The sequence below is a fragment of the Camellia sinensis genome, chromosome 3 (assembly GCF_055761805.1).
Source record: "Camellia sinensis isolate YWXY chromosome 3, ASM5576180v1, whole genome shotgun sequence".
Classification (NCBI taxonomy): Eukaryota; Viridiplantae; Streptophyta; class Magnoliopsida; order Ericales; family Theaceae; genus Camellia; species Camellia sinensis.
Genome location: NC_138963.1, coordinates 136,006,273 through 136,033,188, shown reverse-complemented (window position 1 = coordinate 136,033,188; position 26,916 = coordinate 136,006,273). Strand labels below are relative to the sequence as shown.

General features: G+C 39.4%; 1 protein-coding gene across 1 annotated transcript in view; it reads right to left on the bottom strand.

Annotated features, from left to right (window-relative positions):
- Positions 1–1,646: 1,646 nt before the first annotated feature.
- The window catches only part of CAS1 (cycloartenol synthase 1), an 81,775-nt gene continuing 56,505 nt past the window's right edge, over positions 1,647–26,916 (bottom strand). Inside the window, exons 14-19 of the mRNA XM_082920896.1 lie at positions 17,125–17,171; positions 16,895–17,038; positions 16,448–16,625; positions 4,684–4,764; positions 3,638–3,721; positions 1,647–1,998 (exon numbers count right to left, since the gene is read on the bottom strand). Of these exons, the coding sequence (XP_082777022.1) occupies positions 1,882–1,998; positions 3,638–3,721; positions 4,684–4,764; positions 16,448–16,625; positions 16,895–17,038; positions 17,125–17,171 (651 nt within the window). The 3' untranslated portion in view covers positions 1,647–1,881. The remainder of the gene's footprint in view (positions 1,999–3,637; positions 3,722–4,683; positions 4,765–16,447; positions 16,626–16,894; positions 17,039–17,124; positions 17,172–26,916) is intronic.

The window sequence follows — 26,916 nt, the reverse complement described above, 5'->3', positions numbered from 1 at the left end:
TGTCGTCATCTGAAGTTGCTAAGAGAGAGAGAAAATCGGAACAACTGAGTTGCTGAGACAACATTTGTAGCAGCCAAGTTGCGGAGTTACTTTGTCGACGCCACCATCTCTAGTATTGTCAACGCCGCCATTGGAACTTGCCCCGAGAAATAGCCACCGCAACAACTGCAGTCACCGCAACTAACTTGCGAACCTCGCCAAGATGATAGCAACCTTTGGGAAGAGCTTCCCTCCACAAATAGAGACTAATGTTTGGCGCTGATAACAGGCCCCAAAGCATTATTAGTTACTAGTTGGAGCTGATAGCAGACCCAGAGATACTAGTATACCACGATGACCCCACGAAGATGGGAGTAGGACAGCCCGAGTGCAAGGGGCTCCCTTTCTATCCACCCAAGTCATAGACCTGCCTTGGTCGCGCAGGCAGGACCAAGAAAGCCCCCTTGGGCTTGGTACTAAGGCACAACATAGTTGATTGCAGGCTTGACTGTGGCCTTCGCCCTAGAAAGCTGGGGAGTTTGTGGTTAGGCGGCTAAGGGTGGAGGCTTCACTGAGGTGAACACGAACATAATCAATAACAAGCTATGAAGCCCTGAGAATGCATGTCTTGGCTAAATTGAACTGAGAAGACAAGTGCAGTGACAAACATTATCGCCGCAAGTGCACTTGCTGAGGTTCAAGCTAAGAAGGCAAGTTGCGGCTGCAAACACTCCCGCCGCAAGTGCACTTGCTGAGGCATCTGTGCCAAACAGATAGTACACAGTACATGCAGATGGACACGTGGCACTTTTAGCTTGGTGGCTCAAGACAAAATATTCCATGTGATTCTTAGGGACACATGTCCTTATTTTATTTGGCCACTTGATACCCTTCGGTGCCAAGGAAAAGCCTATAAATAGGACCCATTTTGCTAGGCACAAGAGGAGGATTTTCAAAAAACTTGGGGAGATGCTACCCATTTTGTGCACTGTCATTCTCTTCTTCTTGAGCCACTAGCTCCACATTCACCTAACTGCTCATTCTCCAACTTTCCTAGAGTTTTGTTGACTCATTCTCCAACCATTCCATCTTTGTTGGACTATTAACATTGTTTTGCCTCTCTAATCACTTTCCTAATCATTGTTTACCTCGAACCCCCCTACACTTAATCATTTTTTTTTTTCTCTCCTAAGTTACCAAACATAGTGTACTGTGGCCAACATCTGATTGGTTAAATGGAATAACCTTTAACCAAAATGGTAAATCAAGTTTTAGTGATTGATTCATTGTATCAACAGTTTCAATTGAAAAAGAACAAGGTTGGGGTCTAATCTTCCCTAATTGTGCATATGAGGTATAGGTTCAAGTCTCATCACTACGTAATGCAAGTTCCACTTCTCTTACTGGGGGAACTACATGCAGGTGAGAGAAAGAGAAAAAAAAAACTACCAACACATGAAGGGGTGCAACCACAGCCTTTCATTAGCACCCGACCACAGACATACTTGAACCCTCCATTTGTTTGTTATTTTTTTTTCCCTTTCTCCCACTTGCATATAGTTCCCCTTTTGTTATTCCCCTTCAATCAATTGCTAATAATAATAATAATAATAATAATAATAACAATAATAATAATAATAATAAACCGTAAGCATTGCAAGCTGATATTGTAAAACTCAAGCTGTAAAATAACTAAATGAGGAAAGTATACAAAAGCAGGTATATTCACATGAAAATGTACTGAACTAAATGACGCTACATATTAGAAATCTAGTGCAACTTTTGAAGCATTTTAAGGAAGCTAAAACTGGGGAGGCCAAAATAAACAAATAGAGCAGAAAATATCTAAAAAGCAATATTGAAATGATATTCATCAGGCAGGATCACTTCACAGTAAATTTTTTATTGGGATTGAAGTAGCACCCTACATCGGTATTCTCCCAAAGCCCAAATTGGGAAAATGTTTCTGTATGCAGCATAAGTGATCATGCAGTTTTTGTTGAAGACCCCCATGATCTCCTGTAAGGTCACAAAGTAAAAATATAACTATGAAAATTCAAAGTGAAAAATTCATCATTAAGTTGGCCTTTTTTTTTTATTTTTTATTATGAATTATTTTATTATTATTATTATTATTTGGGATAGGGTGTACTTGTACGTTGCAGGAAGTAAAAAAAGTTCCATTCTAAAAGCATCTACTGATTCGCTAGAACTTGTTGCTGAAAATGCAGTCATCACCACTTACATGATGCAAAAAATTGAAAACATCATTTCACATAATAATAAGAACAAATGAAGCATGCTCAAAAGTCGTCAGATACATACATTGAAATATATTTGATTTACAATCAATATACATACGACAAGTATTTTATATTCCAAACATGAAAGGTATACAAAACATTTAGGCATGAACTATTACAACTCAGATCAATATTTCAGAATGCCAGCAGTAGCCAGCATAAACCAACTTAACAATGAAAGCTTCTATTCAAGCAACTATAATATAAACAATATACAGCTCAAATCATTGGAACATGGAGATCACCCCAACGTATATTTTGTTTGAATTTCCCGGATAATCGTATTGCTCAACAGGTTTGAGCCATAAATATTCCAAGATTTCAGACCAAGAACTGTTGAAGGTTGAAAATCATTGAGTTTTCAATGTATTGAAGAAAACACTTCACTACTGGGAGAATACCGAGTCTTAATGTTTCCATTTCACAAAGATGTTGTCTAGTGCTTAGTAATAGTTACATGAAGAGAAGAAAAGTAAGTTTTTCTGAGCAGCTTTTCCAAGAAGTTGCATTTCATTATATGTAGATATATTTATTTAATATATTTTTCCACAAAATTTCAACTTCGTGATCTTATAATGAATAAATTTCCAGTTGAAGTGACAAGAATTAGAAGGTTCGAGCATGGTTATTAGAATTCTGATCCAGATCATAAGACCTTACGATTCTACGATTTTAGTTGGGCCAAACGACCCGGATCACACTACGATCTTAAATTTAGTAGGATCTTAAAATTACTACGATCCTATTCATAAAATCATGTAGAATCGAATACGATCCCGATTCTACTCCGATCCTGATCCCAACAATTTTTTTTTGTTATTATTTATTTCTTATATATATATATATATATATGTATATGTGTATTTCTATATAAAAAATTTGACCATAAACACGTTTTTCAAACATCTATTCTAACTGATGTTAACATAAAAGATACATTATATCAAATTTATCATTTTTCTTTAATCTTTTTTAAATTACGTAACATATATTATAATTAATGATAATTTTTCATTTTGTTTTACATTAAAAGTATAATCTTACGATTCTCGATCTGATTCTACAATCCGATTCACGAATCCCTTCCAACGATCCCATGTAGGATCCCGATTTTAACAACCTTGGGTTCAAGTTTAAAATCTTTTTTCAGTTCATGCAAATTGCAAATAACATAATAGCATCACATAGAAGTTGACAGTTCACAAAAAAAGATAGATCAATTTCAAGAAAGTCATGCAACTGGTTCTGCCCTTTATTTCCGAGGCGAATGTACTACAAATAGGTGCTCATCATAGCAGGTTAGATAAATTTAACTTCCGATCAAGTGTGATAGGCAGAAAGTTATGTAGAATTACCTCCTGTGGAAAATCTCCATTCTCCATTTGAGAATTTATTAACAATCTTGCTGCACGGTGCAATGGTGTTGGGTCTCTGTCGGCCTGGCCAAAAATACAAAGAAATATTAGGAAAATATAATTTCAAATAGTAAAACCTATAAATACATATTTATTGTAGCATCAAAATACATGATTCATCACAAAAAATTTAATCTAACATATTACACTATGTTAAAATGGACTGTTCCAAATTTGCAGTATGTGTTACACTAAGAAGCTCGTACATTTCTAAAAAAACTGATTTGTCCATGTCGAAAACCAACACTCTAAGAAGCACAAAAATGTCTAAGGTAGTGTGTCGGTGTTGAACATCAATACTCATCAAACATTTCCCGACCAGTGTTGAACACTCGTCCAAACATGTGATTACTTTTTTAAAAAAATTTAAGACCGGGATAAGTTTCAGACACTTGGATAACATGTGTCCATCGCTTAGTCACTGACAAAACATATTTTTATTTATTTATTTTTAATCAAATAATGGGATACAATAATAAATAAAATAAAATAACAATGTAGATTTATACATATTAATGCCTTCACGTTTGAACTTTAGGAATTAGTGTAATATTGAATTATTGGAGTCAGGTGGAAATAATACCCACAGCAAGAAGGTAGTAAAAAGGTATTACGACGAAGTATCAGCAATGTTCTCAAGGGTAAGCTAACCTAAGAGTAACAGCTCATCACCTAAATTAAGGAATGTGTATGTGGGTGTCTATATTAACACAAAATTTAGCAATGCACGTAGGTGGGTAATTTATCTAGATAGCAAAAGGATATCATTCAGTGTTAAAGTTGAAGACATCCCTTCACAAAGGACTTGTAAGTAAAGCCACTTGATGCAATTACATTCAAGACGTATGAGACTAAAGCACTGAAAAAAATGAAACAACTAACATCTAATAAATTAATTAAATAAACTGAAATTAGGCTTACACCTTAGAGACAACAAACAATGCAATAACATTAACAGAAGTACTGCAGAGAAACATTTTGTGTACCTGGCCAGCATCAATGAGAGCCAGCATAGCCCATCCAGTATTTACTATATGAAACTTGTTGCCCTCCAGATTTGAATACACCTGCACAGAAAGCATTAAATGAATTGTTGTTAATCAAAACAATGAATATTAGTCTGGGACCAGTGACCCACTGTACGCTCCAGAGTGAGTGTATTAAGCAGAGTTTTAAAAGGCTTTCCTGAGACTCGCCTTGATGCTCGCCTCGCCTCGAGACTAAGGTAAAACGCATCAAGGCTTTGATTCTTAGGCATTACTCCCCAAAGGCTTGCGCATCACAGTTTGAGACATGCGCCTTAAGTGCGCTTTGTACGCTTTTTGCGCATAAGCATGTGAGGAGTACACACATGCAGAGGTTGCCTTGGGCTTTTGTTAAACTTAGTCTATTAGATTGTTTGAACATAAAAAAAATAATAAAAAGAAACCTTTTTTGCAACTATATTCTACTGGGAAAATTAAGTAAATGATCAATCCAAAAAAAAAAAAAGCACAATTAATGGTCAAGCGAGAAGCTCAATCACTAAAGTCAAGAAAATCAATCACTTTTAGTGAAGGAAAGCTTCTTTTTATGTAGTAGAATGTTCAAAACCTTAGGGGGAAAAGTATTTACACCTTTATAATTAATTGTTTTTATTTTTTTTACTATTTTAAAATATTTAATTTATTCACTAAATATTAAAATTTGAAATTTGAAATGCTTACGCCTCGCCTCATGAAGGGTAAAATGCCTCGAGGTACGCATTCGCCTTTAAACACTTTGGTATTAAGTACAGTGCTAACTTCTCTTAATCAGTAATATGAAATTATTTGCATTCAGTATCTCTCAATTGACATTAGCAGCAAATAAAGTAATCACAGTGGACCGGTTCCTATCGTCTGAAACATAAAATTAACATATTTGCATTATAATGTCATAATTGTGATACACAGTTTGTAGACTAGGAGAAGTGGCTCTATGATCCCAGGGGAAAAATTCCAACAAAATTATCTTCCACATTTCATTATCATAAATTACTGGTTCATTACACCCATGAATAATGTTAATAGGGAAATAGCTGTAGAGTGTGCCGTGTTCAGAATTTTCAATCATCAAAATTTAGCAGACTTTGTAACCTGAGATATGCACAGATGAAAGTTCAAGAAAGCTGTATATGATTATATGGTTTCCTCTACACAAATTCCACTTTCCTATTATGTTCTATCTGGGGCCAAACATGTTTTCAGTCAAACATAATTTCAGTCAAACATATCCCAACATGTTTTCCATCACATTTTACTTATTAATTTTGCTCCCCACAAAAGAACACATCACGTCATCTCAGTGGGGCAGTCATTGGCCTTCATTGAGAATGGCTAGATCATCATAATTGTTTTCTTTCATCTAGCTCCATCTGGTGCTACCTCCAAATTCTCAAGGTTGTGTTTGTTCACAATTTAGGTTCTTTTATAAAAGAGTTGTTCTTTAAATGTGTGATATTCGGTTCCCAGAAGAAGAGGAAAAAAAAAATAGTGGTTAATGGTTATATTATGTCTCTCCAAGAAATGGCGAGGTCAACTCTTTTTGCCATTGTGATAACTCTCTTTCAGCCTCTTCAATGTTTATGCTACAACTGTCACAAAGGCTGCAAAACTACTCCATCTATCCCTTCAGAAATCTGCAGCGAACATCCTACCAAGCCCCTCTCCCACTCTGCCGAACCAAAAAAAAGGACTCTTGAGTACCTTCTCAATTGCTGGGAATGATATAGCCTAGAAATGAAAATAGTCGCTCCTCAGTGTCTCACCCACCAAACTTCAATACTTACTTCTAACTTTGACTCAATGACAATTTTCTATATCCATCCTATCATGGTTCCAAATACCATAACCTTGTTATTCAACTCCTTTGTTTGGAGCATTGACCTAAAATTTGAATTAATCAGTTCAACAATCATCAGTGGGAAGAACACACTACGAATCTACAATGAGTAATTATTCAATTAGTCAAGATTTGACTGAAGAGAATCTAGACTGAATTCCTAAAGCACAAGCAAGATATTTGCGACAATGAGAGATTGAGTTCACAATTGGCCAAACTATACCATATTGATCATGGGATCAATTAATGTTGACTATGAAGCATAGACACCTCTTTGGAGGTCATGTACCGATGTTCAACACATGTCGCACTTGGATGTGTGCCGGGCACGCTAGAGGAATCGGACACGTTGAGACACACTAGGGATACAAGCGGACATGTTGGGGACACATATTGTCTCATTTGTATATATAAAGAGTAGCATACCTAAGGTTGACAAATTTGAAGAGAAAAAAAAATACGTATTAAAAACATGACACAATAAATATATAAAATTATATGTTTTGCACATATCCCACACGTGTCGTCTCTTGCATTTTTTGGAAAATTATGTGTCCGCGTGTCCATGCCTCCTAAGATGTCAACAACGAACTTCAGGTGAAAAACTAACAAGATAACTAGTTAGACATTGTTATCAAGTATCAAATATCATTGAAAAATCCCAATATTTTTAAAGTTTCTTTTAATATGAACAGTAGTAGTGTGAAGTCCATTCCCTGACAGTTGTCCTCGATAAACAAGGGTGTTGGGAGGGGCAGATTGAATATAGATCTAGTCTCCAGAAAATACGCACACAAAGTGACTTCTCTCAAACTCGAACCATCATTCTCACACTTGGCAGCTTATGCATTTTATTGCTGCACTAAGCAATTATTAGTATTAAAGAAGCCACATATTGCTTCAAATATCAGTGTTTCTGTGACTATCCCAATACTAAGAATTTGTTAACACTGTTACTATATCAGTGGATTTTGCATTCAACATGGAATAATTAACTCCCAACTTTTAGTTTTCAAAATAGTGGTTGTGAAATAGTGCGGTGGCAAGCGTTATCCATCCCCAGACTTATGGCATGGTTCAAGTTACAAGAATCAGTATTTCCACAAAAAAGTAGGAGTCAAGTTGTCTACTTGCCTCTACTAAACCCTGCTATATGCAGAAGCCTTGTGCACTATGTTCTAGGCATAACCCTAGAACCTTATAGCATGGTTCAAGTCACAAGAATCAGTCTGCCACAAAAAAGGCTAAGGTTGTCTACCTAAGCAGAAGCCTTGTGCATCAGGTTCTAGGCGTGGCCTGTTTAGTTTTCAAAATGAAACACCCAACCAAGACTATGCTTTGAGTTTGTTGTGCACACGAAAGCATTACCTTGTTTGAGGAGAGAGACGAAAGGGTATCCACACCGAGTGCTTATGATGGGGTCCAAGAACAAGAGAGAATATCTCCGATCAATTAAACGTCACATCATCGAAGTTGGTTACAAAATGGTTATGACTTCTCCAGATATAGGCTAACAACTACCCACCACTAACTATCACATGCCAAACACAGGATATCCTACATTATACTCTCCCACTCGAAAGAACTTGTCCTCAAGTGAAGACAAACAAAATACAACCAATGCACAAGAAATGAAACCTAAAACTAGAAAGTACAATACAAACAAATTCCATAAAGGAAGCCAATCTATAATGAGAGAAGCGGTGTTGATGTAAGAAGCATCCGGCAAATAAGGCACAAGGGGTTGCACATTAAAGGTGTTGGGGATTCCCAAATGAGGTGACAATTTGACTTGATAAGCATTGTTGTTGACTTTGTGCAACACTTCACAAGGACCCACCTTCCTATCACTCAACTTGATGTAAGCGCCGTCAGGATACCTTTCTTTGCTCAACACAACCCAAATAAGATCCCCCACATCAAACAACACTTTCCGTCTATGCACATCAACGACCAATTTGTATTTGGCATTGGACTTCAATTTTAACTTGAGCATGAACATTCTTCATGAATGTAGCCATTTCCTCTGCTTTAATGCTTCCCTTGCTTGAGATAGACAAAGGCACCAAGTCCATAACACTTGAAGGTTTCATCCCGTAAACCACTTCAAAGGGAGAAGTATTTATGGTGCGATTTATCGATGAGTTGTAAGCAAACTCGGCTAAGGGAAGAATACCATCCCAACTCTTGGGGTGATCCTCCACAAGACACCTCAACAAGTTTCCCAAATTTCGATTCACCACCTCCGTTTGGCCATCGGTTTGAGGTTGAAAGGTAGTGCTAAAGTTCAAGTCGGTGCCGATTTTCTTCCACAAAGTTCTCCAAAAGTGAGCAATGAACGTAGCATCTCTATCAGACACAATAGAGGTAGGCACCCCATGCAACTTATAAATTTCTTTGAAGAAGAGGTTGGCAATGTTTGTAGCATCGATGGTCTTCCTACAAGTTATGAAATGTGTCATCCTGGAAAAACGGTCCACCACCACTATAATAGAATCACTCTGCCTTTGTGTAGGTAAACCCAACACGAAATCCATACCAATGAATTGCAAAGACCACCCGACACCGGTGAAGGCGCATATAATCCCGCATTAGTCTCAGTCCCCTTGCTTCTTTGACAAATCTGACAATGCTTCACATGATTGTCCACATCCCTGGTCATGCCTGGACAATAATAGGCATCTTGAAGTAACCCAAGGGCCATGTCCTTACGAAAATGTCACAATTTATGATACTCAATCAACAAATGTGTCGTCAAGGAACAACTAAGAACACACAACTTAAGGCCATGGAAAAGGAATTCATCTCTTATCATGTAGCTTGGATAAGTAGCCCTATCCCCCCTTTGCAAAGCATCAAAAATCTTGGAGAAGTAAGGATCACTTGCATAGAATGTTCGAAACTCATCAAAACCCACAACTTTATTCTTCATTTCAATCAAAAGAGTCATTTGCCTACTCAACCCATCGGCCACCTTATCAAGGACAACCAATTTATGTGTAAAGAGAATGCGAATTGTTACAAGTAAGCCACCCATTTGGCATGTCTCTTGCTGAGATGGGATTGGCTATTGATATACTTGACAGCCTCATGGTTGGTGTTGAGCACGAACTCCTTATAAGCAAGGTAGTAGCTCCAATGCTTGATGGCTTGGAAGATAAGCACAAAATTCCAAGTCATAAGTAGAATACTTGAGCTTAGCCTTGTTCAACTTTTCACTAAAGAAGGCGATTGGCCTCACCTCTTGGCTAAGAACACCTTCAATACCCAATCCCGAGGCATCACAATCAAGCTCAAAAGTCTTGTCAAAGTCTAGTAGTGCCAAAATTGGAGCTTCGGTAAGCACCCTCCAAAATTGAAGCTATCGGCGGCTTCCTTGTTCTATTCAAAAGTCTTAAGCTTGAGAATGTTGGTTAAAGGGGCAGCAAGGCTAATAAAGTCACGGATAAACCTCCTATAAAAGGTAGCCAACCCATGAAAACTCCACACCTTCAAGGATACTGGAGGGAGTAGGCCATTCCACAATTGCCTAGACCTTCTCCATGTCCATAAGCACCCCATGAGAAGATACCACATAATCCAAGAAAATAACTTCATCCATGGCAAAGGCACATTTCTTGGTGTTGCCATAGAACTTCTCTCGCCTCCAAACTCCAACTATAGATCAAGATATCATCAAAGGAAACCACTACACAAACGCCCAAAAGTGGTTGCAACATTTGTGTCATCATCCTCATAAAAGTACTTGTAGCATTGTTAAGCCCAAATGGCCTCACAAGCCACTCAAATAGGCCATGAGGTGTCTTAAAAGCCATTTTCCACTCAACATCCGACTTGATGCGGATTTGATGATGACCGCTTCTAAGATCAATCTTAGAAAACACCTTTGACCCAACAAGGCAATCCAACATATCATCCAATCTTGGAATTGGAAAGCGGTACTTGATTTATCTTAGAAAACACCTTTGACCTGGCAAGGCAATCCAACATATCATCCAATCTTGGAATTTGAAAGCAATACTTGATTGTGATCTTGTTGATTGCTCGGCTATCCACACACATGCGCCATGACCCATCCTTCTTAGGTGTCAAAAGAGCTAGAACCCCACAAGGACTAATGCTTGGTTGAATATACCCCTTAGCCAAAAGCTCTTCTACTTGCCGTTGCAACTCCTCTTTCTTCTTTTGTGACATGCAATACGCCGGTTTATTTGGAAGTGTCAGCCCGAATACCAAATTAATACGATGTTGGATGTCACACATAGGAGGCAAATCAGAAGGAAGCTCTTGGGAAAAGACATCGGCATACTCTTCCAAAAGAGTAGTCACATCAAACCTTTCCGTAGTAGCACCCGTGTGCACAACTAGAACCAAAACCAATACAATCTCAAAAGCCCGACTCTCTCCCAGAAACTCCTTGGAAGTAAACAAAGTAGTGGAACTAGAAAATGGCTTGGAAGCAACCTTCTCCTTCATTGGAAGCAATGTAAAATGGCTATTATCCTTGATGACGGTGTAAGTGTTTCGTTTGCCATCAGGCAAAGCTTGCGGTCATATTGCCAAAGATGCCCAAGTAGAATGTGACAAGAATCCATAGGCCTCATCGAAATACTTCTTACACATAGAAAAAGAAATCAGCCACCATTTGGTTACCTTAATCTCATTGCCTTTCTTGAACCAAGATAGAAAATAAAGATGTGGATGGTCCTCCACCAGAAGGTTAAGTTTAGCCACCACTTCTTGAGAAACCACGTTCTCACAACTTCCACTATCAATGATCATGTTACAAGCATGTCCACCAATGTTGCAAGTGGTATAGAAGATGTTGGTATGCAACCAATCTTCTTGGCTCTCTAACTTTGGTAATAGAAGCATCTTTTTCAACATAAGAGCAAGACCCTCTTCTTCATCACTATCACCGCCGATGTCAACATTGCCCGAAGTGTAAAAAATTGGGGCATCCTTATAGTCACCATGCTCCTCAACTTCTTCAATGAGAAGTGTCTTGTTCCGATTATTGCCCATGTTTTTGCGGCAATCAAAAGATCTATGTCCTGGTTCACCACACTTCAAACACTTGAAGGTTCGACCTTGAGGGGGATTGCAGTTTCCAGAAGCACCATTAGGATGAGGAGCTTGAGAGGAAGAAGCACCCTTATCCATAAACTTGGAAGGAGGACTAGCTTTGGCAAAGCTAAGAGGGGACGGACCCAGCCTAAAACCACCCCAAAACCCTCCTTGGGAGTATTATCCCATTTGGAACGCACGACAGCTTTGTTACTTCTCCATGGCTAAGGCTCGATTATAGGTTTCAAAAACATTATACAAGTATGCAAGGCAAGAACATTTTAGATAGAAGACTTCAAGCCACTCACAAAACGAACCACCCGTTGCTCCTCACTTTCATTAAATCAACCCGTGCAATGAGTTGATAAAAAGATTTCGTGTACTCACCCACACTTCCAACTTGCTTGAGAACATGAAGGTTTTGGTTAACACTTTGAAGATAGTTGGACGGTAGAAAATGCCTCTTCAACTTCTTCATCTTGTACCAATCACGGATTTTCTCTTTCCCACATCGCCAACGACCAAGTTGAAGTTGTTCCCACCAAGCGGAAGCCCTTCCTTTCAACCGGATAACAACTAACTTTATCTTTTTCTCGTTGGAAACCTCTCTATAATCAAAGATCTGCTCAATAGTGTTGAGCCAATCTATGAATTCATCGGGATTAAGGCTTCCATGAAAGTCGAGGAACTCAATCTTGATGTTGTTTTCCCACTTGTGTTCAAGCCTACCCACATCCACTCGACGCCTTTGCGGAGCCCAAAAAAGATTATCAAAAGAGCAATCGGAACCATCACTACCATCGGTAAGAGGTAGGAGACATTGCACCGTCTCGGTTTAAATTGCAATTTGGCGTCTCATCTCGGCCATTTCATCTCTTGGATATGGAACCCCATTGTTCTCGTTATCATCACCCAAATCCGGGACATAACCCCTACCACGACCACCCCGAGAACCAGGTCCCGGTTGAGCCATTAACCCCCAAAATTTGCAAAGTCATAGTCACAACCCAAAATGTGTAAAGTCATAGTCCACGAACAATAATGCAACAACCCAACAGTGCAACAGTTCAAGAAACGATGCAAAAATGGACCAGCACTAAAATTTTAGACAAAATTCACAATCTGTATAATGGAAATGAACAACCCACGAATGGAAACAAGGACGATCGAAATACCTATGTGAAACTAGAGTCAACCTCGAGCAAGAATCACTCTGAGAAGTCCAAATTCCACTACTGAAGTCGTGATGTCAGCGAGGCCCAAAATTGGAATGCACAATCAGTTGTTTGCAAGTGGTGGATTCAACTTAGATAACTAGGACAGAACCCATTGGTAGAAGCAATCGATTCAAGAACTCGAATCAAGCGTTAGGTCACCTTCCAGTAATTGTGAACTCAAATCGACGTTGGACTGGACCCAACGAAGTCGACTTCAACAACAATCTAGATTTGCGAACTCACTTCAATGTAGCCTTTGATTTTGAAATCGCAAGATGCGATAGGGCTTCAAACCACGATGAGTCTTCAATTTTGAGTCTAGATCTTTGACTTCAAATCATGAAATCAACCTTCCATTCGCAAGCCAAAGACCCAAAACAAATCCAAAGCAAATTTTGAGGATCGACTAGGGTTCACGTACTGGAATACGAACTCGATCGAAGGCTTCGAACACAGATGCAAGTGCGATCGTGGATTGCGATTGTTTCAAAGCTCTCAAATTAGGGCTTTGATATCTGACTACTCCAGATGACGACTCGCGATATCTGATTCAGATTGGGGTTCGAAGAACAGGTCAGTTTTCTTAGGTAATGATCTGTGGTAAATTCGAAAAGAATAGGATCTAAATCTTGAAGCTTTGATACCAAAATGATGAGGTCCAAGAACAAGAGAGAAATTTAGAGAGAATATCTCCAATCAATTAAATGTCATATCATCAAAGTTGGTTACAAAATGGTTATGACTTCTCTAGATATAGGCTAACAACTACCCACCACTAACTATCACATGCCAAGCACATGATATCCTACATCAGCTTGCAACCTTCCACACATTCAAATTATTGATTAGTAACCATGACTATCATTGGTTTGTCTATATAACTAAGGTGTAGGTGAAGCTTAACACTTCCCAAGGAATCATGCTTGAAAAGAACAATGAGGTAATCCCTAAACTAAGGTGTAGGTGAAGCTTAGAAAGTGGATTATTTTAAAAGCTTTTATCAACTTTTGTGTTGGACTTTTGTAGTAGCTTGATTTGTGTGTTTGAAAGATGTACATGAATGGGCCCTGCCTAACAACGGAAGTTTTTGGTGCCATTGGGTATCTAACATGACATTGGAGCTTTAGTTCCAAGAGGTGATTAATACTTTTGGGCATTTCATTGCCAATTGCTTGAAACCAACAATATGGGAGGTTTTCCATCACTAGTTAGGTTTTGTCGTCAAAAGACCCTATCAATAGTTCAAGCTCTCACGTGCTGATCTTTCTGAATCAAAACTAACCAACTAGTTCCTAACATTAGAATTAAAAGATCTAACCAGTCTCCACATGCATACAAAGAATTTACTAATCTCCCATCAAGCAATTTCCTGCCAAACTTCTCATAGACAAAATGAAATGCCTGCAGTATAGATTTGACCATGAACATAGGGAGACTAAGATGAATAATGTGCCTGTTTGGTGCAGCGTCTTGAAGAAAGTTGAAAGCTGAAAATCAGAAAGCAAAACCTAAAACCACCCCTCCTTCAGCTTCCCAATAATCAACTTGTTTAAGATATTTTGCCTCATAAGCCATGAGCAGAAGTTGCACCAAACACTCTGGCATAAAACTCCCAAAATATTAAAAAAAAAAAACGAAAAGAAAAGAAAAAGGAAGCCATAAGCAGCCCCTATAAACTGCACCATACAAGGCCAATATCCATTGGATTAAAGATTTTAAAAAGTGGATAGCTATGCATTATTGGAAATTCCTTCATTTTGCTTTAGATGTGTCACTTTCAACATAATGTTATATATCCTCTTACTTTTGATAATTCATTTTTACAACGTAGGTCAGCCAATATAGTCCGAGAAGATGAAAGCAAATGACCATGGCTCCCCTAGCAAATAAAAAATGCAAGGGGAAGTGATAAATTGATTCCTCATAATTCTCACTAATGGAACTCCCACCCTACTAATCAAATTATCTATGGTAGGCAATTGCTTTTACCTGTTGCCCACAAGAATAAAGCCATTTCTGGTGGTGCACAAGATCCACGTATTATACTAATGAAGAAATCTCTACTGATTGGTATTAACCTCAAGTGATTAGAATGAAAAATGTGTGAACTAATTGCCAGAGCAGTCATTCCATACTATCACATCATCCTCTCTCTAATGAATCTAAACCTAGTACAGTTCATGATGCAACTTATCCTGTGGCTTCAAGACAAGAAAATACTAATTGGGACATAAAAAGAGAGAGAAGATGGAATATAAGACAAGGAAAGAAGAAAAGTTTCAGAGAAATAGGTAGATTAGAGAAGGGGCAAGATAGAAAAGTAAAAGAGAAAATAAGATGAGAAAACGAACAAGAGAACATAATAGATTTTAATGAACATTCCAAGAAAGAAAAATAAAGTAAAAGGAGAAACAACTCCCAAGGAGCAGGTAAGAAAGAGAAAAAAAAAAAAGAAACATACGAGAAGAGTGACAAAATAAAGAAGTGAAGATAAGTATGTAACATCCCATCCCATCCCATCCTGCATCAGTTAGGGAGGAAAAATTCATTGGCTATAAAAGTAAGTTCACATCCCTTTCTAGTAACAACTCATTTTAAAGACGCAACGTCTATTCTAAAGCAGACAACTAAGAAGCACGGACACATGGGCACAATTTTATTTATTTATTTTTAAATGGACACCAACATGCAAGAGACAAGTGCAAAACATATAATCTGATATATTTGCTATGTGTCATATTTTTTTAATATTATATATTTATTCTATGTCAAATATTTATTCTCATCAAATTCATCAATCTCAGGTATGCTATTTTAGTGAAAAAAATTTTAAAAATGGGACATTGAATGTCCCTAACGTGCCCCTAGCGTCTCCGATTCCTCGAACTTGTCTGACATGTGTTCTAAGTGTGACTAGCGTGTTTCCATGTCAGACACTGGAACGTGACCATCAGAAAGGCGTTTGTGCTTCATAGTTAGACAATGTCATTATGGTTCAAGATGGCGACATTACAATTAATGGGTGAAGAAAGAGGAGAGATAGAGTTCTAAATTTAGGATTTTCTTTCATCTTTTTGGAGGTTCCTCTTGATTAAAATAGTAAGGCCTATTACTTGGCTTCCCCAAAACAAGTAGAAACTATTGTCCCAAAAATAGTGAAACAAAAAGGCCCAAATTTCATTCCTGAAACCGCTAAAACTCCTAGAAAGGTCAAAATACAACAGAATTAAATTTTAGGATCTCAATAGGACTAAAGAGTAACATAAACAAACTGAATTATCAACTTCATACACACACGCGAGGGCGAGCGCGCGCGCGCGCACACACACACACACACACACACACACACACTCATATATATATATATATATATATATAGGTTTGAAGAAAACTACAGAAACACTAGTTATACAAAACCATCTAGAAATCACCCAGAAGAAGCACACACATCTATATGGTTACAATAAAAGCTAAATGACTTGGAATTATTATATAATAATTTTTACAGCAATACAAATCATCAAGTTTGACTTTTGCAAAACTGAATGTCTATTGGTTGAGCATTAATTAAATGAATACAAGATGCAAATCTTAATGAACTGACCTTGTTTTGACACGAAAGGTAACTCTCTCCCCAACCACCAGAAACAAGCTGTCTTGACAAAAGAAAATCACAGGCCTTACAAATGCTAGAACAGTTGTCGTAGCTCTTTCCACCAGCCACTAATCCCTTTACCCCAAACCATGTGCCATATGTGAAGCAAACTCCCCAAGAGCCATACCTATTGAGAAACATTAAATATTTATATATATTCCGATTCTCTTGACTGCAATTATTAAAGACTTTAGTAGAATACTTCAGGAAAATAAAGTACTTTCTTTTTGACAAGTAAAAAATAAAGTACAGACACATAACAGGCCCCTAAACATTGGTTACACAAAGCTGAAAATTTGACACACCAGAAAAGCCAGCATGCAACCAGAGCATACAATATATTGTGTATCTTCTGCAGAAGGAAATGAGAAAATAACATGAAAACGGAAAACAAACCATGAGCCATCTGGTGCTTGTATCTTTTCAATATACATAACAGCTCTTTCAATACACCATTCTATTTCTTCTCTCCGATGCCCAGGGTATAATTTCTTAAATGATGCCAAAGCTTGAATTGCAGCTGAGGTACATTCCACATAACTACATAATAGTTGTAGTTGGTTATTAATAAGGGTTAGTACACAATGGGATCTGAAAATAATTACAGTAAAGGTGCTGATGCTTACGGATAGTCAATGACAATGTCGCCGAATGTCTCAGCAGGGTTGAGTAACTGAGTGAAGAAAACAAAAGCAGAATTATGCTTCCCTAGATGAAGAAGCAGTAAAATTGAAAGAAAGTTCAGTTGTAATATATTCTATAATCTACATTAACTGACCACAACCGAACCATACTTGCACCACAAAAGAAAACACAATTGAACCACAAAAGAAAAGAAAACACTGCACAGGTAAATTTACCATGAATAACTGATACTAATAATCGAACTATCAACCGTGAAAGGAATGCTTGTTTTTTATGGTCCATAGTTTTGGTAGTTTCCGTAGTTGTTTTGGCTAGTTGTTTAGTGTATCTTTTTTAGGATTTTTTCTCCTATATAATTGGGGGGTATAAACGTTGTAATCAGATCAAGAGTCAATACAATATTATTCTTCTCTCTCCAAACTAACATGGTATCAGAGTATACTCATCGAAATCCTGGATTGCCTCTATGATAGTGTAGTTTGCCTCCGTATGGTTCGTCTCAATTCATATCTAGTTCATCTCCCTTTGAAGCCCTTCAATTGTCTCTGTTCAGATCTTGTTCTTCTCTCCTTGAAGCTCATCGCCCCTTAATCGTGAAGCCTCTTCAATTGAGAAACCCTAGCTCTTCGTCGAACTCTATCTCCCTCTTTGAAGCCCAGTGTTCTTGTCTCTTCAAAGATGCCTCTCTCTATTTTATGTTCCTCTTGCAGTGGGCCTTGGATTGTGTAGCCCAGAGTTGTTGGAGTGTTCTTCAAAGCACAGTGTTCAATTGTGATTCAAAGTAGAAAGTCACTTCTAATGGATTGTGTAGCTCTGGGTTATCCAAAACCAACTCGACTCAAATTAATTTATCTGATTCCAGACAGTAGCAAACCCTACTTCTTGTCTCTTTATTTGCAATCTCTCTCCCATCTTTTCATCATGTTTGAGGAAAAATTGCAATCTATTAGCATCCTCTTGAATGGAGATAATTATTCCTACTGTCCAAATATGAAGAATTTTCTCATTGACAAGGAACAATGGGGCTATGTGATGGGTTCCACCTCTAGGCCTACTGATACTAAGGCAGAGGGACATCAAAAAGTTGTGCACATACGGGATAAAGAGAATGCGCAGGTACTTACTTGGTCACACAACTCTGTAAAACCAAGTATTGGGATGAATTTTTCTAAGTATAACACAACAACGAAGTGTAGGACTATTTGTAGAACATGGACCATACGTCTAATTTTGTCAAACAATATGAACTACAGATGTCTATTCGAAATGCCAAACAAAGAGAGATGTCGATTCAGGAGTTCTATAATGAGATGACAACTTATTGGTATCAGTTAGCACTTATGAAACCTCTTGACCTGCGGTGATTGGATAGTCATGTTCATTACAGAGAGAAGCAAAGGTTGGTAGTACAGTTTCTTATGGCCCTTAGTGATCAATTTGAGCCCCTTCATGTCGCTATTCTACATCGGTCCCCTTTGCCTTCCGTTGATGGTGTTGTTCGAGAGCTTATTGATTGTTTACTTAGATGTCTCAAACTGCCTCAATATATCACAATCAATATTCGCTACTTTTACTAATGCAATCCAAATGCAAATCAAGATCAAATTGCGAGAGAGAAGACAAACGCCCTAGTTAGGGGTAAAACCCCTAAGGGCTAGAGAGAGAAACCAAACTTGACTCCAATCACAATGTACATTTTTTAGTCAAAAACTAACTACAATGGTATTACTTTAAGTTTCCTGAATAATAACCCGTATATCAATTGTCTCATAATACAAAGAATACATATGATTATATAATAATCCTAACCTTGAGACTAAAAAAGAAAAGGAAACACTACCATATATATACAAAATATACACTACTATATATATAAACCTAACCTAATATTCTCACACCCTCGCTCAAACTCAAGGTGTTTTAACAAAAAACATTGAGAGTTTGCCAAGAAGAAACTGAAACCGAGCAGTGGTGCGAGTCTTAGTAAAGAAGTCAGCATGTTGCAGAGCCGAAGAGACGAAAGGAAGCAAGATAGAGCCAAATTGCAGATGCCGACGGACAAAGTGACAGTCATTCTCAATGTGCTTTGTTCGCTCATGGAAGATAGTATTATGGGCAATCTAAATAACACTACGGTTATCACAATAGAGGGAGGTCAAAGAAGACTGAGAGACGACCAAGTCAGAGAGAAGACAACGAAGCCAGACGACTTCAGCAGTAGCATGAGCCATAGTACGGTACTCAACTTCGGCAATAGAATGATTAACAACAATTTGTTTCTTGCTTTTCCAAGAAATCAAAGTATCGCCAAGAAACATACAGAAACCAGAAGTGGACTTATGATCTGTAATATCACCAACCCAATCAGCATAGGCTACTAAAGCCAAGGAAGAAGTAGAGGACAACAACAATCCTTGGAAAATAGTACTGCGAAGATAGCAAAGAATCAGAACCAAAGCAGCCCAATGTGTAGAACGAGGAGCAGAAATAAACTCACTAACCAAATGAACAGCATTGGCAAGATCAGGGCGAGTAACTGTCAGATAGACTAAGCAACCCATGAGCTCTCGATATAAAGTAGGATCATGTACAGGAACTGTTAGCATATTATATTAAGTGTTAGCATATTATATTAGCCGAAAGGCACACTAGGGTCTGTCTGTAATCACTGTAATCATTTTATGCACTCAGGGATAGCACTCAGGGATCATCTTGTAAATTGCATTTCTTGTAAACCCTAATCTTCTTTTATAAATAGGGGGTGATATTCTATCATTCCCCAGGCTGGTTACCCAAGCTTCATGGTATCAGAGCTACACCTCTAGGGTTAGGGTTCAAAACGTACCTAGTTGGATCATCTGCTGGGTTGATCTCCTCCAGCCGTCCTCTGTATCGTCTTCGTCTTCGTCCCTCAGCCCGTCGATCTCCTCCAGCCGTCATCGCCCTCGTCTGCTTCGTCTGCTCGTCTGCTTCGCCTCAGCCCGTCGATCTCCTCCAGCCGTCATCGCCCTCGCCTACTTCGTCTGCTCGTCAGCTTCGCCTCAGCCCGTCGATCTCCTCCAGCCGTCATCGCCCTCGTCGTCCTCATCTCCCTCGTCTTCGTCACTCTGGTATCTCATATATAAATATATATATATATATATATGCTGATATATATAAATATAACCTGATATAGATATTTATATATATATAAATACATGTATATATAAATATAAAAAAAAACCAAAAAAAAAAAAAAAACAAAAACAAAAACAAAAACAAAACAAAACAAAAAAAACAAAAAAAAAAAAACAAAAAACAAAAAAAAAAAAAAAAAAAAAATGGTTTCTTAATTTTTGTTATGTCTTTATAGTAGTCATTGTGCCTGTTATCTCACTACCACCTTCCGGGTTTGTGATTGTCACTAGTTTTGTTGCGGGTTCGGTAGTATTGTATCCATGACAGATTCCACCAGTGTGTCCCCTTCTTCTCAAACACCAAAGAGTGTGAGTCCCATTCTACCTACTACCATGACTGAGAACCCCAACCCTAGTCTGAAAATCACCACCTCTCTATTTAATGGTCAAAACTACCTAGCATGGTCTCAAAGTTTGACTTTGTTTTTGAAAAGCAGAGAGAAGATGGGGTATGTTGATGGCAGGATACAGGCACCTAGTACCACTGACTCAGGTTATGACCAATGGGAGATTACCAACTCTTTGATTTTGAGTTGGCTTATCCATTCGATGGTTCCAGAACTTGGTGAGGGCTACTTGTCTATGGAGACCGCCCAGGACGTTTGGGAGGCTGTGGCTGTTACCTATTCCCGCAAAGGAAATTTTTCACAGGCATTTGAGTTGCGCCGCTCTATTGAGAGCTCACTTCAAGGGGAGCAAACTGTTCTTCAGTACTTCACTTTCCTCACCAACGGCTGGAAACGCCTTGACCACCTGGAAGACTATAAGCCCGTTTGCCCTACTGATTCTATCGGGTACAAAAAGTTCATCGCACGGGAACGGGTCTTTAAATTTTTGGCCGGCCTCAATGTGGAGTATGATCCAGTTAGGGGTCGAGTTCTGAGTATGGATACTCTTCCTTCACTTCAGGAGGCATTTGCCTATGTACAAAATGAGGAGAGTCGCCGGTCTGCCATGATGTCCCCTGTCTCTACTGACCGTTCCGCATTACTGTCTACTCCTCGAGATGGCCTCAGCCTGCCTCCTCCGTCTGCTAATAAGGAGTCTGTATTCTGTGATTATTGCAAGAAGCCGCGGCATACTCGTGAGACGTGTTGGAAGCTTCATGGGACTCCATCCGGGGGTCGAGGTGATCGGTCTGGTTCTCGAGGAGGTCGGTCAGGCCAATCTAGAGGACGTGGTTCCTATTCCCGGGCTCATCAGTCTAGTGCCGTTGATACCCTTGAGTCTAATTCTACTTCTGTTACCCAAACTTCTGATACTGAGCTGGAGGATGCTTTGCGCCAATTGTTGGACCGCCGATCTTCTACTGCTCTCAGTACCGCTTCCTCGTCCTTTGCCCGCTCAGGTAACTTAGCATCTTCTCCTTGTGCTTTCCTGTGTCATACATCCTTGCCTTGGATTATTGATTCTGGTGCCTCAGATCATATGTCTGGCTCCTCTGATCTTTTCTCTGTCTATAAGCCCTCTTCAGGTCAGGACAAAGTTAGGATTGCCGATGGTACTGTTTCTTCCATTTCTGGAAAAGGTTTAGTCCAAGTCACTCCTACCATACATCTATCTTCTGTTCTCCATGTTCCCAAGTTTTCTGTTAATCTGTTATCCTTAAGTCGTCTTACCCAAGATTTGAATTGTAGTGTGACGTTTTTTCCTGATCATTGTCTTTTTCAGGACCTTGTCACGGGGAGGACGATTGGCAGTGGTAGTGCAGAAAATGGTCTCTACTTCCTAGATCAACCGGACAAACTTGCTTATTCTTCCACCACGTCTTCTACTACCCCCGCTGATTTATGGCTGTGGCATCGGCGTCTTGGGCATCCCTCATTTCATTTACTTAAGCATTTATTTCCTTCTAGTTTCGCAAATCATCATGTGTCTGACTTTCTTTGTGAGTCTTGTCAACTTGGAAAACAACAAAGAGCTTCTTTTGCTCCCAGTTTGAATAAAAGTTTCGTTCCTTTTTCATTAATACATTCTGATGTTTGGGGTCCCTCTCGTGTTCTGTCTGTGAAAGGTCATCGCTGGTTTGTTACATTTATTGATGATTTTTCTCGTGCTACTTGGGTGTATCTCATGAAAGATAAGAGTGAGGTTTTCTCTGTGTTTCGCACTTTTCATAAGATGATTTGTACTCAGTTTGGGGCCACTATCAAAATATTTCGTTCTGATAATGGCGGGGAATACATAGCTTCTGGGTTAGGACAATATTTCTCTGCTCATGGCATTATCCATCAGACCTCTTGCACCAATACCCCTCAACAAAATGGGGTGGCCGAACGCAAGAATCGGCACCTTCTTGACATGGCTCGGTGCATGTGTTTTTTTATGAATGTACCTCGGCCCTATTGGGGCGACGCTGTTCTCACCGCTGCCTATCTTATTAATCGTCTCCCTACCCAGGTATTGGACAAACAGGCTCCGTTTCACGTCCTCCTCGGTTCTCCGTCCTTGTTTTCTATTCATCCCAAAATATTTGGTTGTATCTGTTTTGTCCATAATCACTCTCCCTCTCGTGGTAAGTTGGACCCTCGCTCCCTCAAGTGTGTTTTCCTTGGTTACTCTCCTACTCAAAAGGGGTATAAATGTTACCACCCTTCTTCTCGTAAGTGGTTTGTGTCCATGGATGTCACTTTCTTTGAATCCCAGTCCTATTTCTTGTCCTCTCCGGTGTCACCGTCCTCATTTCCGGGGGAGCCTTGGTGTGAAGTGAGTCCTGTGCCTCCTATGGTGGAACCAGTTGTTCTTGCACCACCCTCTACTACTGTGCTTCCTATGGTGGAACCAGTTGTTCTTGAACCCCCCTCTTCTACTGGGACTATAGAACCCACTGTCACCAAGCATACGGACGGGCATGTTTATGTCCGGGACATAGACAGAAAACAAGTTAACTGGATACACGGGACCGTTTCTGCTACCCCACTGCCATCTCCTGCTTCTGATGAGAGTCGAGGTAACTTTGAATCTCTCGAGTCCATTGATCTTGATGTTCCTATTGCCAAGAGGAAGGGTGTGAGATCTTGTACTCAACATCCTATCTCACAGTTTGTATCGTACTCTCATTTGTCATCCTCATATAGAGCGTTTGTGTCCAATATTTCCTCTGTTAGCATTCCTAACCATTTTCAGGATGCTCTTGCTACCTCTGAATGGAAACTAGCCATGATTGAGGAAATGAAAGCACTTAGGAAGAATGGCACTTGGGAATTGACTGAGTTACCTCCGGGCAAACGACCTGTGGGGTGTACATGGGTATATACTGTGAAACACAAAGCAGATGGGTCTATTGAGCGTTACAAGGCAAGACTTGTGGCAAAAGGGTTTACTCAGACATATGGCATTGATTATCAGGAGACCTTCGCACCCGTGGCTAAAATGAATTCAGTCAGAATACTTCTCTCTCTAGCAGCTAATCTAGATTGGCCGCTTTATCAGTTTGATGTCAAGAATGCTTTTCTCCATGGTGACCTCGAAGAAGAAGTATATATGGACATTCCTCCGGGTTTTGAGGATCATCAAACAGAAGGCAAAGTATGCAAACTTCGGAAGTCATTATATGGTCTCAAACAGTCTCCAAGGGCTTGGTTTGAGAGATTCACTCAGGCTATGATTAAATATGGCTTCAAACAAAGTCAGGCAGATCACACATTGTTTGTGAAACATTCCTCACACGGTAAGACTACAGCACTTATTGTTTATGTAGATGACATAGTTCTTACAGGCAATGATAGTGGGGAAATACCTCTGTTGAAGAAATATTTAGCTAAAGAGTTTAAAATCAAAGACTTGGGCAGCTTGAAGTATTTTTTGGGAATTGAAGTTGCTCGCTCTAAGGATGGGATATTTATCTCACAGAGAAAATATGTGCTTGACCTGTTGAAGGAAACTGGGATGCTTGGCTGCAAGGCATGTGCCACCCCCCTGGAACCCAATCAGAAATTAGGGGATGATGAAGGAGGAGAAGTTGTGGATAGGGGGAGCTATCAACGATTAGTGGGTAAGCTCATTTACCTATCTCACTCCCGTCCTGATATTGCTGTTGCTGTCAGTATAGTTAGTCAGTTTATGCATGCTCCTCATCAGATTCACCTTGAGGCTGTCATGAGAATCTTGAGGTATTTGAAGTCTGCTCCTGGTAAGGGTCTGTATTTTTCAAAGTATGATCATCTTCGTGTAGAAGCCTATACAGATGCTGACTGGGCTGGGTCAGTAACTGATAGGAGATCAACTTCAGGGTATTGCACATTTGTTGGCGGCAACCTAGTTACTTGGAGGAGTAAGAAACAGAATGTGGTTGCCAGGTCAAGCGCAGAAGCTGAGTTTAGAGCTATGGCACAAGGTGTGTGTGAACTTTTATGGATCAAATTATTGTTGCGTGATCTAGGTATTGATTAGACGGACTCCATGCGGTTATACTGTGATAATAAGGCCGCCATCAACATCACTCACAATCCAGTTCAACATGACAGGACAAAACATGTTGAGATTGATCGTCACTTCATTAAGGAGAAACTCACTAGTGGTATCATTTGTACTCCCTTTGTCCAGTCTGGTGAACAACTTGCTGACATTCTCACCAAGGGAATTGGGAATAAACCATTTCATGACATCGTAGGCAAGCTGGGCATGAGAGATATCTTCGCACCAGCTTGAGGGGGAGTGTTAGCATATTATATTAAGTGTTAGCATATTATATTAGCCGAAAGGCACACTAGGGTCTGTCTGTAATCACTGTAATCATTTTATGCACTCAGGGATAGCACTCAGGGATCATCTTGTAAATTGCATTTCTTGTAAACCCTAATCTTCTTTTATAAATAGGGGGTGATATTCTATCATTCCCCAAGCTGGTTACCCAAGCTTCAGGAACACCATCAATAGTGTTAAGCTTCACATTAAGCTCGATGGGAATATGAGCAATCTTAAGTGTCAGTAGGGCCAGCACGATGAATAACCTTGTTAGCATACTTAGCGTGAGACAAAAAGTAACCATTGGGAGAAGAATCCACCTCAATACCAAGAAAGTACCGTAATAGGTTCAAATCCTTTATTTCGAAGGTACGGAAGAGATACTGCTTGACCTCAGAAATAGCAGAACAATCAGAGCCAGTAATAATCATATCAACCATATACAGTAATAAGGCAACAAAACTAGCAAAGGTGTGGAGGAAAAACAAAGCAGAATCTTGGGCAAAAGGATGAAACCTAAGCTCAATAATAGCAGTTTAAAAGCGATCATAGCAAGCACGAGGAGATTGCTTCCGACCATACAGAGCACGCCAAAGACGACAAACTTGTCCAGAGAAATGGTGAAGGCCAGGAGGAGGACACATGTAAACCTCCTCAACGAGATGACTATTAAGAAAAGCATTCTTAACATCCATCTAATAAAGAGGCCAATGACAAACAGAAGCGACAAATATCAAAGTACGGACAGTAGTTATCTTGGCAACAGGGGCAAAGGTCTCCTCATAATCAATATCATACTCTTGTGAAAAACCCTTGGCAACCAAGCGAGTCTTGGAGCACTCAAGAGAACCATCAGAATGGGTCTTGACTTTGTAGACCCATTTGCAACCAACCAGATTTTTGCCAGCAAGCTATGGAACTAACTCCCAAGCAGTAGTCTTCTACAAAGCAGACAGCTCAACCTCCATAGCTCGAACCCAATTAGGATCCTGACAGGCTTCCTTATAAGATTGGGGTTCTGAAAAAGAGTGAATAGCAGATAAAAATGTGCAGTATGAAAGAGAAAAATGTGTTAACAAAACCCAGTTTGACTACCTGTTTATGGATGCAAAGAGGATACTTATGGTTAGCAAAATCAGAGTTGTCAGAAGCAAGGGGATTAGCAGCAAGGGTAGAGACAACAGGTGGAGGGAGAGCCTTGCGACGAGAATAGACTAACAACGGAGGAGGAGGAGCAGGTGGGGGAGTAGGAGGAAAAGACGAAATAGACTCATGGGGGTCAGGGAAGAGGGAGTCATCAGGTAGGGTGAGACGAGGATGAGAGGGAACAAGCTCACGGAAACAGCAGAGATGTACTCATCAGAAGGGACCTCATAAGGAAATGGATTAATATAAACCAAATCCTCTTTCAAAACTAAGGCTGTAAGAGGAGGAAGCTGAAAGTAAGGTAGACGTTCAAGAAAGGGAACGTGGCAAGAGACATATAAGTGACGAGAAATAGGGCCATAACAGCGATAACTTTTCTGAGTGAGACTGTAACCCAAAAAGACAGACAAGACAGATCGAGCACTCAGTTTGGTCCTATCTTTACGGGGTAAAAAGAGAAAACAAGCAGACACAAATACACGAAGAAGGGAGTATTTGGGAAGCTGAGAAAACAGAGTCTCATAAGGAGACTAACCAGAGAGAAGGGGAGTAGGCATACAGTTGAAAAGAAAAACAATAGTAAGAACTGCCTCACCCCAAAACAGAGCCGAAACAGAGGCACAGAGAAGAAGAGACCTAGCTGTCTTCAGGAGATGACGATGTTTATGCTCAATGCAACCATTTTGGGCAGGTGTATCAATACAAGAAGTCTGGTAAATGGTACCCAAATTGGCCAAATACTCACAGAACTAAGTTTTAAAATAT